General features: G+C 45.2%; 1 protein-coding gene across 2 annotated transcripts in view; it reads right to left on the reverse strand.

The window, feature by feature from the left end:
• Positions 1-9,308, reverse strand: part of LOC109921827 (cAMP-specific 3',5'-cyclic phosphodiesterase 4C-like) — a 271,818-nt gene extending 262,510 nt beyond the window's left edge. For both annotated transcript variants that reach the window (XM_048614248.1, XM_048614247.1), the window contains exon 1: positions 9,224-9,308. In XM_048614248.1, the coding sequence (XP_048470205.1) occupies positions 9,224-9,289 (66 nt within the window). In that variant the 5' untranslated portion in view covers positions 9,290-9,308. The remainder of the gene's footprint in view (positions 1-9,223) is intronic.
• Between the last annotated feature and the right edge of the window lie 6,558 nt (positions 9,309-15,866).

The following is a 15,866-nucleotide window of genomic DNA, read 5'->3' on the forward strand; positions in this document are numbered from 1 at the left end:
AGAAAACATCAAAGTTAACGCTTCGGGTCCGGTGACCCTTCGTCAGACCTGCTGAGCTTTTCCAGCAACTTCTGTTTTTGTCCCTGGCCTTACTAATGATCCCATAAAATGGAGAAGAAATTCCAGAGAGCTGGAGGAGAATCCAGAGATAAGGAGGTGTGATTTGAACATGAGGATGAGAATATTAAAAGGTGTAATGCAGGTTAGCAAGCAGAGTGGGTGTTGGCTGGGTGAGGCCTGGTGTGGGTTAAGATACAGGTTTTGAATCAAATTGGATTGTGGAAGCTTGCAGGGAAGCCAGGAGAACATTAGAATAGTCTACTCTTTCAGTGCAGGAGAAATGTGTGATGGCTGCACCATTGTCTGAACAGATGGATCTTAACTGGGAAATAATCAGAGTGGACATTAGCAGACTCATGACTGCAAGGCAGAGAAAGACTTGGATTCAAGTCTCCCTGCTTTCTATTCCAGTCTCCATCAAACTGGGAAAGGGACAGAGATCTTTAATCTGCATCTGAGCGATGGACAAATGGTCGGCCTGGGCATTGTGTTTCAGTCTGTGGAATGCAGCCACATCCTGTAACCCACAGAGTCAGAGGCAAATCAGAGCCATGGTACATACCTAAAGCAATTGCTGGTATGAGCACTGAGTGAGGTGAGACTGTAAGACTGAGCAGAAGTGGGCCATTCAGTCCATCAAATCGGGTGGCACGGTGACTCAGTGGTTAGCACTGCTGCCTCACAGCTCCAGGGGCCCTGGTTCGATTCCAGCTTTTGTGTGGAGTTTGCACATTCTCCCTGTGTCTGTGTGCGTTTCCTCCAGGAGCTCCGGTTTCCTCCCACAGTCCAAAGATGTGCAAGCTAGGTGGACTGGCCATGCTAAATTGTCAATAGTGTCCGGGGATGTGCAGGCTCAGTGGATTAGCCATGGGAAATGTGAGGGTACGAGGAATGGGTGGGCATTGGGATGCTCTTTGGAGGGTCAATGCAAACTTAATGGGCTGAATGGCCTCTTTGCACACTGTAGGGATTCTGTGATTCTAAGTCTGCTCTGCCTTTCAATGAGATCATGGCTGATCTGATCATCTGCCCTATAGAAAGAGGGCAGCCTCGGAGTCCAAAGTAAAATCACAGGAACTAACGCCAATGATCAAAGTGTGAGAGAGCTACCCAGAGGTCAGTGGTGCAGTTGACTGAGAGGCCCACACCAATTCTCTGCTACTCACCTGTTCACTGTCCCTTCACCCTTCTGTCAGATTCACATGACAGAGCTACCAGCTCTCTCTTTATGGATATTTTTGAATCAACTGATTCAGCAATGTTATGACACATCTCTGGGGCAGGTAGGACTTGAATCCGGGCCTCCTAGACCAGTAGCGGGGACACTGTCACTACACCACAAGAGCCCTGCAAGAGGCAAATATTCTGGGGACAGGGATTCAAATCAAGGCAGCCAATGTGGTTTAAATTCAAATAACAATCTGCTGTGAGGAATTAGTGAGCAAGAAACTGTCGATGATTATCATAAAAACCTGTCTGGTTCGTTATTTCTCTTTGGAGAAGGAAGTCTGTTGTTCTGATCTACATCTGACTGTAGACACACAGCGATGTGATTGACTCTTAATTACCCTCCAAAGATAGCAAGCAGTCTGAGATAACAAGGTGTAGAGCTGGATGAACACAGCAGGCCAAGCAGCATCATAGGAGCAGGAGGCTGACGTTTAGGGCCTAGACCCTTCACCTGCTCCTATGATGCTGCTTGGCCTGCTGCGTTCATCCAGCTCCACACCTTGTTATCTCAGATTCTCCAGCATCTGCAGTTCCTACTATCTCTGATAGCAAGCAGTCTGTTCAGGGGCAATTTGGACAAACAACAAACGCTAGCATTGCCAGCAATGTCTACATCCCATGAAAGAATAAATCAACTGCACCCCCCCACCATTTCCCAGCACGGTAAGTGTCCACAGAACAAAAGATGGGATTGAAGCTACAGCTCATGCAAACCTGTGCAGCAAACTCAAATTGTGATAACTCCAATGTGAGAAATGGTTACAACAGATTTTCAAACAGAATTAGCACAGTAAGGGTTAAGAGATTAAATGCCTTTTAATTAAAGTGTGAAGGAGAGAGGAGACTAGCATAAATCAAGTTGAAAATCAAATAGTCAGGAAGCTCTGGGAGGAATTGATCCTCTGAAAGCTGGCAGCACAGCAGATTAACTCCCTGGTGCTTGGTAACCAGATGATGTTTAATATTGTGATTGCTGTCAGGCAAAAATGGCAAGATTGCTGAGCGCCACGCAGTGCACTTAGCCTTGTAAAACGTGGCTGTGATCTCAGGAGCGTGACAGTCTCACTGCAGCTCTCATCAGCTCTCTGGACCAAGAGTGGAGCTCACACATTTGTACAGCTGCTCTCCAATGGTTTTCAATCCCGGGAGTGGTTGGTGGGGGGAGGATGTTCTTTATAAGTTACTTGTTGAAGACAACAGTGTCGATGTGTCACTGAGAATCTCCAAGGTTTCAAATTAGTCTGTCAGCAGGCCCCTCAATGGGCAGGAATACAGCAAGCCTTGGTTAGGCCTGCAACTAGGGGTTGGGAGTCAGTCACAGGCTCTGAGCAAGGGAGAGGTAGGCAGCAGCAGAGGAACTTTCATTAAGAAAATAGAATTGGCTAGGATACTGAAATTCAGCTGATGACTCAAGAAATGAAAAACAGAGAAATGTTTACATTTCTGTAGCACCTTGCATGAACTCAGGATAACTCAATGCTTTGCAGTCAATGAGGTGCTTTTTAAAGCGTAGTCATTTTGAATACAGGAAAAGTGGCAGCCAATAGGTACACAGCAAGATGCCATCAGCAACAATGAAATAAATGGCCTGATTAGTTTAGGGATGATGCTGTTTGAGGGATAGATGTTGGCTGAGCATTCTGCAGAAGATCTCCCTTGCTCTTCATTGAAATAGCAAACATGATGCATTTTATGAGATGTTAAAGCACAGCGCTCTCTAGCCTGGAGACAATAAGGACTGTTGATGCTGGAAGCCAGAGTCAATAGGTGTGAGGCTGGAAAAGGACAGCATCTCAGACAGCAAAAGAGGAGCAGATAAGTCAACATTTCGGGTCAAAACCCTTCATCACGACTGAGGGTTTCAGTCCAAAATGCTAACTCTGATTTTTTTCTTCACAGATGCTGGCAGACCTGCTGAGCTTTTCCAGGAAGTTTGTTTTCGGTCCTGATTTACAGCATCCGCAGTTCTTTCAGTTTTTGAAACGGGGACAGACTTCCTTCAAATGAAATAAAATACACAGGAAACAGAAGGACAAAATATGACAGATGGGATCTATTATAGAATGGTTCCAATACAAAGGACAATTCATCCTGATGTATGGGTGTCTGCAACAGCAACGTTTCTGAGGCCACTGCTCCCACCTTTTCCTCACAGCCCTGCAAATCTAAGCCCGAATCTTCCTCCCCCCACACTCTCAGGCAGTGCATTCCAGATCCTAACCACTCTCTACAATTCTCCTCACATTATCATCCATTCTTTTGGCAATCACCTGAAATTGGAGTCCTCTGGTTTTTGACCCTATCTCCAGTGGACTTTTGTCCCCATCCACTCTGTCCCAGGTGCCTCATGATTTTGAACACCTCTGTCAAATCTCCTCTCAATCTCATTTTCTCTAAGGAAAGCAGCCCCACCTTCTTCAAACTATCCTCCAAACTGAAGTTTCTCATCCCTGGAATTGTTTGTGTAAACCATTCCTGCGCCATTTCTAGGGTCTTCACATCTTTCCTAAAGTGCGATGCCCAGAACTGGCTACAAGACTTCAGTTGAGGTTGAACCAACATTTTGTAAAGATTCATCATAATTCCCTTATTGTAGTACCTTTAGCTTTTATTTATTAAGCCCAGAATCCCATATGTGGTATTGACCACGTTCTCAAATTGCCCTGCCACCTTCAATGATTTGTATTCAATACCTCCAAATCCCTCTGCTCCTCCACCTCCATTTAGCATCAGAGCTTATACTTTATATTGTGTCTCCCAGTCTATCTAGCGAAAAGTTTCACTTTAAACTTGTCTCCATTAATTTCCATCTGTACATGCCCATTCTCTTGAAGTTTATTAATATTCTCTACATAGTGGCACCTTAATTTGTTCCAGATCATGACATATCAAATAAAACAGTGATCCTCATATCAACCACTGTGAACCCAATTATATACTTTCCTTCAGTCTGAAACCCAGCCATTCACCACTGCTTTTTGTTTCTTGTCCCTCAATCCACATTGTAACCAAATTGCCACTCTCCCTTTTATCCCATGGAATTCACTTTTACTGACTAATGTTTGGAAGGCCATGTACACCACATCAACTGCAATACCCTCATCAACCCTCACTACTGTCTCATCAAAGACTCCATCAAATTTGTGAAACTGAACTTGTCCTTAATTAATCCTTCCTCCTCCCCCAGCTTTCTTTAGTTAATCCACATTGTCCAGATGACTAGTCCAGGATAATCACTTCCAAAAATTGTCTCACCATCAAGGTTAAACTTTTTGGCCTGTAATTGCTGGATTTATCCTTGAACCCTTTTTTTGAACATTAAACCCATCAGGTCTCAGTGACTCATCAACTTTAAGGATAGTCAACTTTTCTAATTCCTCATCATTATTAACTTGTAGCTCATCCATTTTCCCAAATGTCTTCTCTATTTTTGTTCCTATTTCTATTCTTGTTTTGGGAAAAACTAATGGAAACAGCCCATTTAGTTCTCCAGGCATGCCCTCTGTTTACTTACATAAATCTCATTTTACATTGTAATGAGATCAACTCCTCCTCTTCCCATTCTTTTACTATTTATAGGCCAACAGAAGACTTTTGCATTCCCTTATACATTAGCCGCTGGTCTCTTTTCATATTCTCTCCTTGCCTCTGTTACTTTCTCAGTTCCTCTGTGAACTTTCTATATTCTACAGCGGCCCATGACACAGGATAATAGTTCTAAAAGTGCCAATCTATCCTGCTCAGCTAATAACCCAAAAGATTATAACATGGAGTTTCAACTTGAGTCTTTTTTATTTCTTTTGGCACAACTCAATGAAGGCAAAAAGATGCAGAATGTTGGGCACAAATGTCTTTCAATGCAATCAGAGTTTCAGTGACCTTTCACAATAGAAGGTGGTCACAGCACATGGGCACAGGGACTGAGTCACCACTGGGGCTTTCTGTTCATTATCTTGCTTTGGGAGTCTTCAAGGCAACTCCATAAATGAAGTTGCATCTTTAAACTCAAATCTCACCATCCACTGAATTCAGCCAATTTGTTAATTGGTGGGGAGGGTTAGAAAATGTTGTGCTTGAAGCTGGGGACTATTGTGAAACTAAACTTTTCCATTAATGTCCTTCAGAGAAAGGAACCTGCCACTTCTACCCAAAACATACGTAATTCAACTCTTCTTGTGTGTGTTTGATGGGAACAGTGTAGAGAAAGCTTTACTCTGTTTCTAACCCCGTGTTGTCCCCATCCTGGGAATGTTTGATGTGGAAAGTGTAAAAGGAGCTTTGCTCTGTATCTAACCCCCATGCAGTCCCTGTTCTGGGAGTTTTTGATGCTGAGATTCTGCCTTAAATTAAACTAACAATTATGAACAATAATAACTGCATATCCTGCTAATGTGACAGAAAGAGTTTTGAAGGAAATGATTAATATCCAATTCGGAAATCGAATCAAAGCATAGTTTGTTAGTTTCTGGGCAGATATTGTTTGGATGTAGTTTTTAACAAATTCTGATTAACCTTTACTGGTTTACCAATCACTGAAGCTAAACCTGGCTCATCCCGCAATAAAGGTCAAAGCACTCAAACTATACAGAGACAGAAAAGAAACATATTTTAGAGGAAAATGATTTAATTTTTGAGCTCAGCTGCCGGTGAAACAGGTGTAAAGATTTGGAGGCAGTTAATCAGAGATGGATCAGGAGTAAGGAAGTGATACTTGAGTTGCTTGCTGAACAAATCCCTTTCTTTATAATTGTTCAGATCTGGGCATTGTACCTCAGGAAGGATATAGTAATCTTGCTGGTCTACAGTCACCCAGAATTGGAAATGTACCACTTCTATAATTCTCAATTTTGTGATCAAATCCTTGCCTTTCCTCATTACTTCCTAGTAGTCTAACCGTGTCTGGCCCTACAATTGTCTGACACCTGGCCTCTTGTCCTGTCCAATATTCACCACCTTTAGCTGCCTGATCCTCATGGTCTAGAATTCTCAGTCACAATCTCTCTGCCTGTGGCTCTGCCTCTATCTCTCTATCTCTCTTTGTCTCCTCTCTCTCTCGCTCCATCTATATTTTCTCCATCTCTTCTTCTATCTTGGTATCTCTTTCTTTCTCTCACCGTCTCTGTTTTTTTCTCATCTCTGTCTCATGTTGTCTGTCTCTGTCTCCATCTCCATTTCTCAATGTCTCCCTCTCTCCATGTCTGTACGTCTCTCTGTCTCTCTCTGCCTCTCTCTTGGTCTCTCTCTCTCTCGGTCTGTCTGTCTGTCTCTCTCTCAATCTGTCTGTGTGTGTGTGTCTCACTCTCTCCCAGTCTCTCTCTCACTCTGTCTCTGCCTCTCTCTTGGCCTCTCTCTCTCAGCTTCTCCCTCCGGTCTTTCTCGCGGTCTCTCTCTCTCTCTGTCTCTCTCTCTGTCTCTCCCCCCGGATCTCTCACTGTCCTCCTAATATACTCCTACAGCCAGGTTGTTGACCAAGCTTTTAGTCACCTGTCCTAGGCCTTACATTCCCTGATGGCAAACGCAGTTTAAAAGCACCCTGGAACATTTTACTATGCTGAAGGCTCTATGTAAATGCAAGTGTTGTTGTTGGTTTTGGATTAGGTCTATGCAGATTCCCCAGAGTGATGTTGGGTCTGAAAGGGTTAAATTACGAGGACAGATGAGCTTTGTATTTGCGAATAATCCAAATATTTCCCAAGGTATAACTTTTCAAAGTGCAGACATTATTGTAAAGTCAGAAGAGCAGCAGCCAATCAGTGTACTGCAAGCTCCCATAAACAGCGGTGCGACAGTGACTGGATTGTCTGTTTAAGGCACATTAATTAAAGGATAGATACTAATCATACAGCCCTTGTTCCTTTTCCAATTTATGCCCTGGGCTCCTTCTGCCCACTGGGGGTGGGGTGGTGAGGGGGGAAGGGTGTAATTCACATTTAGTCACAGGAGACAGGGAGGTGAACACATAACTCTGCGATCCTATGGTCCTCAGTTACACAAGGATCATTATTCAAGCAAACAGATCTGTGTCTGACAATATAATTCTGGCAAGGAATGTACAGACACATGGCAAACAGAGGTAATTCTGCCATCTGCTGTCTGTAAGAAAACCTCATTCTCACTTTCATTCCTGACAGTTAGTTATTTCAGAAGCAATTGTTTAATGCTAGTTACAGGGGAGCTGAGGGAGTTGGTGTCATGGAATTTGGGGGCTGGCATGAAGAATGTTTGGGGTTAGGAGTGGGTGTAATGCCAATATCCTTCCCAAGGATGGGCTGCCAACCAGTAATCCAGAATCTTCCACCATAAACCACAAAACGGCTGCACACCAGTGACATTCCCTTTAAGAAACAGCAAACATGGACTTCATTTACATTTTTCATTGCAGTGGAAAGGCTGCCAATACCATCAAAGACCCCTCCCATCCCGGTAATGCTCTCTTTCAACTTCTTCCACCAGGCAGAAGACACAGAGGTTGGAACACATGCACCAACAGGTAGAAGAACAGCTTCTTCCCAGCTGTTATTAAAATGCTGAATGGGCCTCTCTAACTTCAAATAATGTTATTCTTGCTTTGTGCACCTCCTGTGCAGCCATAACCTTGTATACCTCACTCTGTCTAAACACCCTATGCTCATGCTGGAGTTAGAGATAACACAGTATAGAGCTGGATGAACACAGCAGGCCTGGCAGCATCAGAGGAGCAGGAAAGCTGATGTTTCGGGTCGGGACCCTTCTTCAGAAATGTGCTTGTATGCTATGATCTGCCTGTACTGCTCGCTAAACAAAGCTTGTTCACTGTACTTAGGTACATGTGACTACAATAAATCAAATCAAATCAAATCGCAGATGGTGGTAGTCTGACTGACTAGGCACAGACTCAATGAGCCCCCAGACAGAGGAAGGTTTACCCCCCTCATGTACAAAATTATTGGCCTATTTTGACCAATCAATGTAGAATTGGCGGAGCTCCTTCACAACCAACACCTGATGTTACAGAAACTATTCAATTCCATGAGGTGTAGTCAAGATAATTCAACAAACAGGGTTCAACAGGATAGATGAAAGAAATAATTTCTCCAGTTGGGGAGGGGGTGTTCCACAACAAGGGGGAACAATCTTATTTGAGCCAGTTCGGTGCAAGCATATCAATTATTGCAAGAGCACAGCAGCTCAGTGGTTAGCACTACTGCCTCACAGCACCAGGAACCCGGGTTCGATTCCACCCTCGGGCGACTGTCTGTGTGGAGTTTGCACATTCTCCCCATGTCTGCACGGGTTTCCTCCGGGTGTCCGAGTGCTCCAGTTTCCTCCCACAGTCCAGAGATGTGCAGGCTAGGTGAGTTAGCCATGGGGAATGCAGGGTTATGGATTCTGGGTGGGGAACATCTTTGGAGGATCATTGCAGACTTGATGGGCTGATTGGCCTTTATGTGCACTGCATATTTGAATGGAAATGTACATTCAGGGATGTTGTCAGGAAGCACTTCTTTGCACTAGGTGAGGTGGAAGCCTCTCTCCTTCAATCAGTGGGATGCAATTGGAAATTTCAAACCAGAGATTCATTGTTGTGGGGTAAAGGGTTGAGGCAGGCAGGGGGAAAGCTATGGTGTGTAACAGACATTTCTGAGAAGCAGGTAAATGGGTCACCCGTCATCTTTTTAAACCCACGCCCCAGATCACCAGCGACTTTGCAGTTGTGAAAGCTGCCACCCATGAAGCTGTGGGCTGCAGAGCCCCAGGGGAAAGAAAGAAGCAGCTCAGAGGCTTCCAGCTGCACTGGCCTATAAAAGTGAGGACGTCAGCACGGGTCAGAGAGTCAGGACAATGGCCTGTAGGGCAGGCACTCCCTCGTGAGAGGTCATGTTGCTCCTCCAACTGTGGACTTCCTGGAGAAACATGCAATGATGGCATATCCATGCTTTAAGCTCCACCTTACCTCCTGGCCACTAACAGAGTGCGAGCTCTTGCTTTTCTTCATGGGATAGGCTTCTGGCTCGGCCATCCTCCTCCGACTGCACTGCAGGCTTCCTGAGAAAAAGAGGAAATTGCATTTACTGAAAACTGTTTGAGAAATTGTGTCTGTTTGACAGTTTATCTCTGTAACCAAGATACATTTGATCATTTCCTGTCAGTGACATTTCCACTCAATTTATCAACTTTCATTGGGGAGAATTTGGTAACTTGTTTACAGGATGCGGGCATTGCTGGCAAGGCTGCCATTTAAGGACCACTCCCTTCCCTGCCCCGGGATGGTGATAGTGGAACCACAGCTAGGGGTTTGATACAAGTCGGTGGCACGGTGGCTCAGTGGTTAGCACTGCCACCTCACAGCACCAGGGGCCTGGGTTCGATTCCACCCTCAGGTGACTGTCTGTGTGGAGTTTGTAAATTCTCCCTGTGTCTGCGTGGGTGTCGTCCCACAGTCCAAAGATGTGCAGGTTAGGGTGGATTGGCCATGCTAAATTGCCCAGAGTGTCAGGGATGTGTAGATTAGGTGGGTTATAGGGGGATGGGTCTGGGAGGGATGCTCTGAGGGTCAGTGTGGACTTGTTGGGCTGAAGGGCCTGTTTCCACACTGTAGGGATTCTATGATCTAAAGTCAAGCCAATTCAGGGGGTAGTTGGAGGTTACCAAACATTTGCCCAGCCCCTTTCAGTTTCCATCATATCTGACTGGAAACATTAACTCTGTTTCTCTTTCCACAAATGCTGTCAGACCTGCTGAGTTTTCCAGTACTTTTAATGCTTTATTTTAAGAACTAATCACGTGGCTGTAGGATTGGAGTCACATAATAACCAAGAATGGGTTTGGGACAGCAGCATTCATTCCCTACAGAACATTACTGAACAGTGGAGAGATCTCTTCTGTGCAAAAATACAATTACACACAGGAGAGTAGGGCACTCGGCCTCCTACCCTCCTCCACTATTCAATAGGATCATGGCTATGTCACTGGTGACTTCTAGTTCCCTGCCTATCCTCAATACTCTTTGACTCACTTGTTAGTCAAAAATATACATAATTCTCCAGCATCTGCAGTTCCTACTATCTCTGATTCGATAATTCCACACTATTGCTTCACAGCGTCAGGGACCTGGGTTTGATTCCAGCCTTGGGTGACTGTCTGTGTTGAGTTAGCACATTCTCTCTGTATCTGTGTGGATTCCCTATGGGTGTTCCCACAGTTCAACGATGTGGGTTAGATGGATTGGCCATGTTACATTGACCCGTAATGTCCAGGGTTGTGCAAGCTAGGTGGGTTAATAATGGTAAGTGTGGGGTTACAGGGTTAGGGTAGGATGCTCTTCAGAGGGTCGATGCAGGCTTGATGGGCTGAATGGCCTCTGTCTCCCCTATGGGGATTCTATGATTCTTTGACTAAACATGTTCAATAGCTTGACCTCTGCTGCTAGTGGGACATTCCATAACAATGGTCTATAAATACAATGTAGTTACTGTTAAAGCAGAAAATATACACTAACTTATTTACTCAGGAAGTGGTTCAAATGTGGAACTTACTACAACAGGAAGTGGTTGAGGCAAATAGTTCAGATACTTTCAAAGGGAGATTATATAACGACACAAGAGACCAGGAGTTGAAATTTACACTGGATGGCTGTGCTGGATTAAGTGGAACAGGCAAAATGGGTAAACACTGGTACGGATTAGTGGGTTGAATGGCCTGATGCATCATGTATGTTCAAGGTGAATACACAGGGCTGAATCTGGTTTTATCGGCTAAGTGATAGTAAGAATTACAGATGCTGGAGTCAGAGGTAACACAGTGTGGAGCTGGAGAAACACAGCAGGCCAGGCAGCATCAGAGGAGCAGGAAAGTTGACATTTCGAGTCAGAATCCTTGGTGCCTGGCCTGCTGTGCTCCTCCAGCTTCACGCTGTGTTATCTTTATCAGCTTAGTGATTTTGTTTTTAAGAGGGATTCTTGCCATGATCTCACTGTATCTAACTGAATGTACCTGATTAACAACAACCTCACCCCATGGCATACATCATGTCTGACTCTATCCCAAATTACCAAACACCATTCCCAGAACAACCCATCACCAGTGGATATCCACTGAAAGACTGGCATCCCCTGTGCCTACACTACATTTCAAAAGCCATTTGCACCCAGACAGATATTGGCATTCTGAAACTGGCCTGCTTGGTCAAGGACATTTTTTGAAATCTCTAAAATCTGGTGGAAGGACTAGAGGGGAAGTGAGGAAAAACTTGTATGCAGAGGGTGGTGGATGACTGGAATTCGCTGCCTGAGATGATGGTGGAAGCAGAGACCCTAAACTCCTCTAAAAACTACCTGGATGTGCACCTTAAGTGCTGTAAGCTGCAGGGCTAAGGGCCATGTGCAGGAAGATGGGATTAGAAAGGGCATCTGGGTGTCTTTGGGTTGGAAGCAACAAGATGAGCTGAATGGCCTCTTTCTGTGTTGTATCATTTCTGAGGTACTAAGAAGGGGAGGATGGCAGTGCCATTCCCTGACAGGGACCAGGGCATCCTGGGAAAGAGGGTGGTGCAAAGGAGAGGAGTCGCCCCCCTGGGAGGACTAGCATGGAAGGCCATGGCCCAAGACCACCAGCTGGGTCAGTGTTGTCCCTAGGGTGCAGAGGAATGGCCAGCAGGTACTGCAAGAAGGCTAATGACCTTCTCAGTTGTGCCTTGGTAAACGCCGCATTTTTCTCTCTGCAGCCCCACAGACACGCTCACTCTCTCCCTGTCTGTCTCTCTGCTCCTGTACCCACTTCCCATCCAGGCTCAGACTCCACCACTCCCAATGTTGCCTGCCACATCTTCCCTCACTCACTGTTATTGTACCCTCCATTCCCTGCACACTATCCACCCTCCAGTCCCTCTGCACTGCCTCTTCATCTCCTCAGAATACCTCACCACCTGGCACTAACAGTTGTGCCGGACACTTTCAGTCTCTTTCTCTCATTGATGGTTGAAGTGATGGTTGAAGGTTGTTTCTAGGACTGCAGGCCTGTGACTACTGGTGTGCCATAGGAGTTGGTGCTAGGACCATTTGTTATTTGTTATTTACACAAATGATCTGGATGTGAATGTACAAGACATGATTAATAAGTTCGCGGGTGATACCAAATTGGGAGTTATCATTAATAGTGAAGAACGTTATCAAAAATTACAAAGGGATCTTGATCAGATGGGAGGTGGGCTGAGGATTGGCAAATGCAATTCAGTACAGGTAAGTGAGGTGTTGCATTTTGGAAAGTCAAACCAAGGTAGGACTTATACAGTAAATGGTAAGGTCCTGAGGAGTGTTGTGGAACAGAGGGATGTGGGAGTACAAGTGAATATTTCGTTGAAAGCAGCATCACAGTAGACAGGGTGGTGAAGAAGGTGTTTAACATGCTGGTCTTCATCGGTCAAGGCATTGAGTATAGGAGTTGGGACGTTATGTTACAGTTGTATAAGTTGTTGGTGAGACCGCACTTGGAGTATTGTGCACAGTTTTGGTCTCCCAGTTAAACTAGAAAGGGTGCAAGGAAGATTATTGAGGATGTTGCCAGGACTATTAGGCCTGAGGTACAGGGAGAGGTTGGCCATGATAGGACTTTATTCCGTGGAATGTAGGAGAATGAGGGGTAACCTTATTGAGGTGAATAAAATCATGAGGGGCATAGATGGAATGAATGCATATAGTCTTTTTCCCAGGGATAGGGAATTGAAAACTAGAGGACCTAGGTTTAAGGTGAGAGGGGAAAGATTTAAGAAGGAACTGAAGGGCAACTTCTTCATGCAGAGAGTGGTGCATATATGGAATGGGCTGCCAGAGAAAGTGGTTGAGGCAGGTACAATTGGATAGGTACATGGATGGAAAGGGTTTGGAGGGATATGGACCAATTGCGAGCACCATGGTCAGCATGGACCAGTTTGGGCTGAAGGGCCTGTTTCCATGTTGTATTACCCTATGACTCTATAACAGGAGGAACCAGCCCATGAGAGAGCAGAAAGACTCCAACTGGGTGGAGGGGAGCCTGACATTCAGCTTGGGTCCCACTTGCTGAAGGGTCAGTAATCAGAGGGCACAGTCTAAGAGACAAAAACCAAGAAGAATTTTTTATATGCAGCCAATTGTGATTTGGAACAGCTGCTTGAGAGGAGAGTGGAAGCAGATTCAATAACATCATGTACTTGATGGATAGTTATAAAGACTGGTTTAGAATTAAGGTCATCCTTTTAGGAACAGAGATAGGAACAACTGTTTCTCTTTCTGACGGTTGTATGACTTTCGAACTCCCTGCCTCAAAAGGCAATGGAGATGGGTCACTGAATATTTTTAAGGAGGAGGTGGATAAATTCTAGTCAGGCAGAGGAACCAAGAGTTTACGGGGGGGATCGGAGAGATGGTAATGTGAAATTCAAACCATAAACAGATCAGCCATGATCTTATAGAATGGCAAAGCAGGCATGAGGGGCTGAATTCTCTGTTCCTACTCCAATTTCACTTGTTTCTCTGTTCATATAAACCGGCATGTTATGAAGCAGAGTAGGGAAGGAGAACGGGAGGGGTTCACTGTTCTGGAGAGCCAGCAGGACGCACCGTGGAGTGAATGGCCTCCTTCTATGCTCTACAGTTTTCTGATCGACGCCAGTCTTTCAATTAATTTTAATTTTGTTCACTCGAATCCAACTGTAGGTTTACCATTTCTCTTCGATCACCACCCCCCGCCCCCGTTTTGTGTCAAACGCAGTGCACCAGGCTTAGTGCGCTGTGGAGAATTCCAACATTCTGTAAGTGCTAACTATGTGCGCAGGGCGGCAGTAACCACCCCACTGTGTATGAAACGAGGTCATGAACAGAGCAGCCACATGACTCTGTTGTTTTCCTTAACTTCCCGCATACCTCTGTGTAAATATCACCTGCCTTTTCTGATAAAGAGCCAGGACATGTAGAGCACGGAGAGGAAACAGACCAGCTCATTGGGCATTGCAGGAGAGATGTCAAATCCTGGTCCCTGTTCCATGGGGTGGTTCACTGTGGTGTGTGAGGGTTCTTCAACCTCAGACTGATTCCTGGGGTGGCAGTTCTGAGGAATGAAGAGACACTTAGGATTGTATTCATAGAATTTAGAAGGATGAAAAGAAACCTATCAAATTCTAACAGGACCATACAGGGTAGATGCAGGAAGGCTGTTCCTGATGACTGAGGAATTCAGAACGGAGCTCACAGTCTCAGGATATAACGTAAACCATTTAGGACTAAGCTGAGGAGAAAATGTCTTCACCCAGAGAGTGGGGACCCTATGGAATTCTGTGCCACAGAAAGTGATTGAGGCCAAAACAGTGAACGTTTTCAAGAAGGAGTTCGATACAATTCTTAGGACTAAAGGGACCAAAATGTATAGGGTGAAAATTGCACCATGGGACTGAATTGGATGATCGGTCACGGTCGTGTCGAATAGGCCTACTCCTATTTCTGTTTTTCATGTTGTTTTATGTTCAACGTGCAACCTTTAGACACAAAGGCCAGAGGAAATGATTGACTAGCAGCAGATGAGCATAAATCATGAGGTGCTCATCCCCTTATGGGGCATCATTCCCTTTTACTAAGTCGGGTGTGACCAGCACAATAACAGTGTTGCAACAACTTACATAGCGCCTTTAACGCAATGAAATAACACATGAGTATTTGAAAGCAAAAGGGTGCCACTGAGACTCACATAAGGAGATGTTACAAAATGCAAGCTGGGAATCTAAACTAAAATAAAACGAAACTGTTGGGGAAACTCAGTTGCTCAGATCACTCCAGCGGAGAGGAACAGGGTTCCCATTTCCAGGAGGGACCATCGCTTGTCAGAACGGTTTCAGTCTTACTACGTGAATAAAATAAGTCAGGTCATGCTGCATCAGCTCAACACTGTGCCTGCTCATTGTCCCAAGCAGCTCCTTAGAAGGGTTCAGACCCGAAACGTCAGCCTTCCCGCTCCTCTGATGCTGCCTGGCCTGCTGTGTTCATCCAGCTCCACACCTTGTTATTTCCTTGTCCCTGATGCTCCGAGCCTCTGGTCAGTGAGAGGAAGCTGAGGTATAGCTGCTTCAAACCCAATCCCGAAGCCACCAACAGCCCCAAGTGAAGGGATAGAGCTCACAGTGCGGTGTGACAGGACTGAGGGTCATCACTTCCATACAACCTCAGAGCACAGAACCAGCGGGAATTCTGTCTGTGAGCAGAAATGGGGGAGGAAGGTGCCGACTTTACGCCGGGGTTTTAGTCGCTTAAAGCAGGGACTGCCGAAGCGAGAATGTGAGCTGAAATTTTAAAATTGCGAGCTCTGGGGCAGCATAGGTCAAATTCTTCCCACCCCCACCCCCAAACACTGACCGAGGGATAGCAACAATTTTCAAATCATGAAATGGGGAAAGAGTTTGGGAAGCACTATCTCGGGGAATTCATGGATTTGAAGACGATGAAGAACGATGGACTTGAGGGCAAAGATCAGACATAAGGTTTTATTGAATGCCAGAATAGGCTGGATGGACTGAAGGGCCTACTCCTGCTCTTATCTCTTGCATTCTTAGCTTAAGGAAGCATTCACGGCCA

Source organism: Rhincodon typus, chromosome 29 (assembly GCF_021869965.1).
Source record: "Rhincodon typus isolate 14 chromosome 29, sRhiTyp1.1, whole genome shotgun sequence".
Classification (NCBI taxonomy): Eukaryota; Metazoa; Chordata; class Chondrichthyes; order Orectolobiformes; family Rhincodontidae; genus Rhincodon; species Rhincodon typus.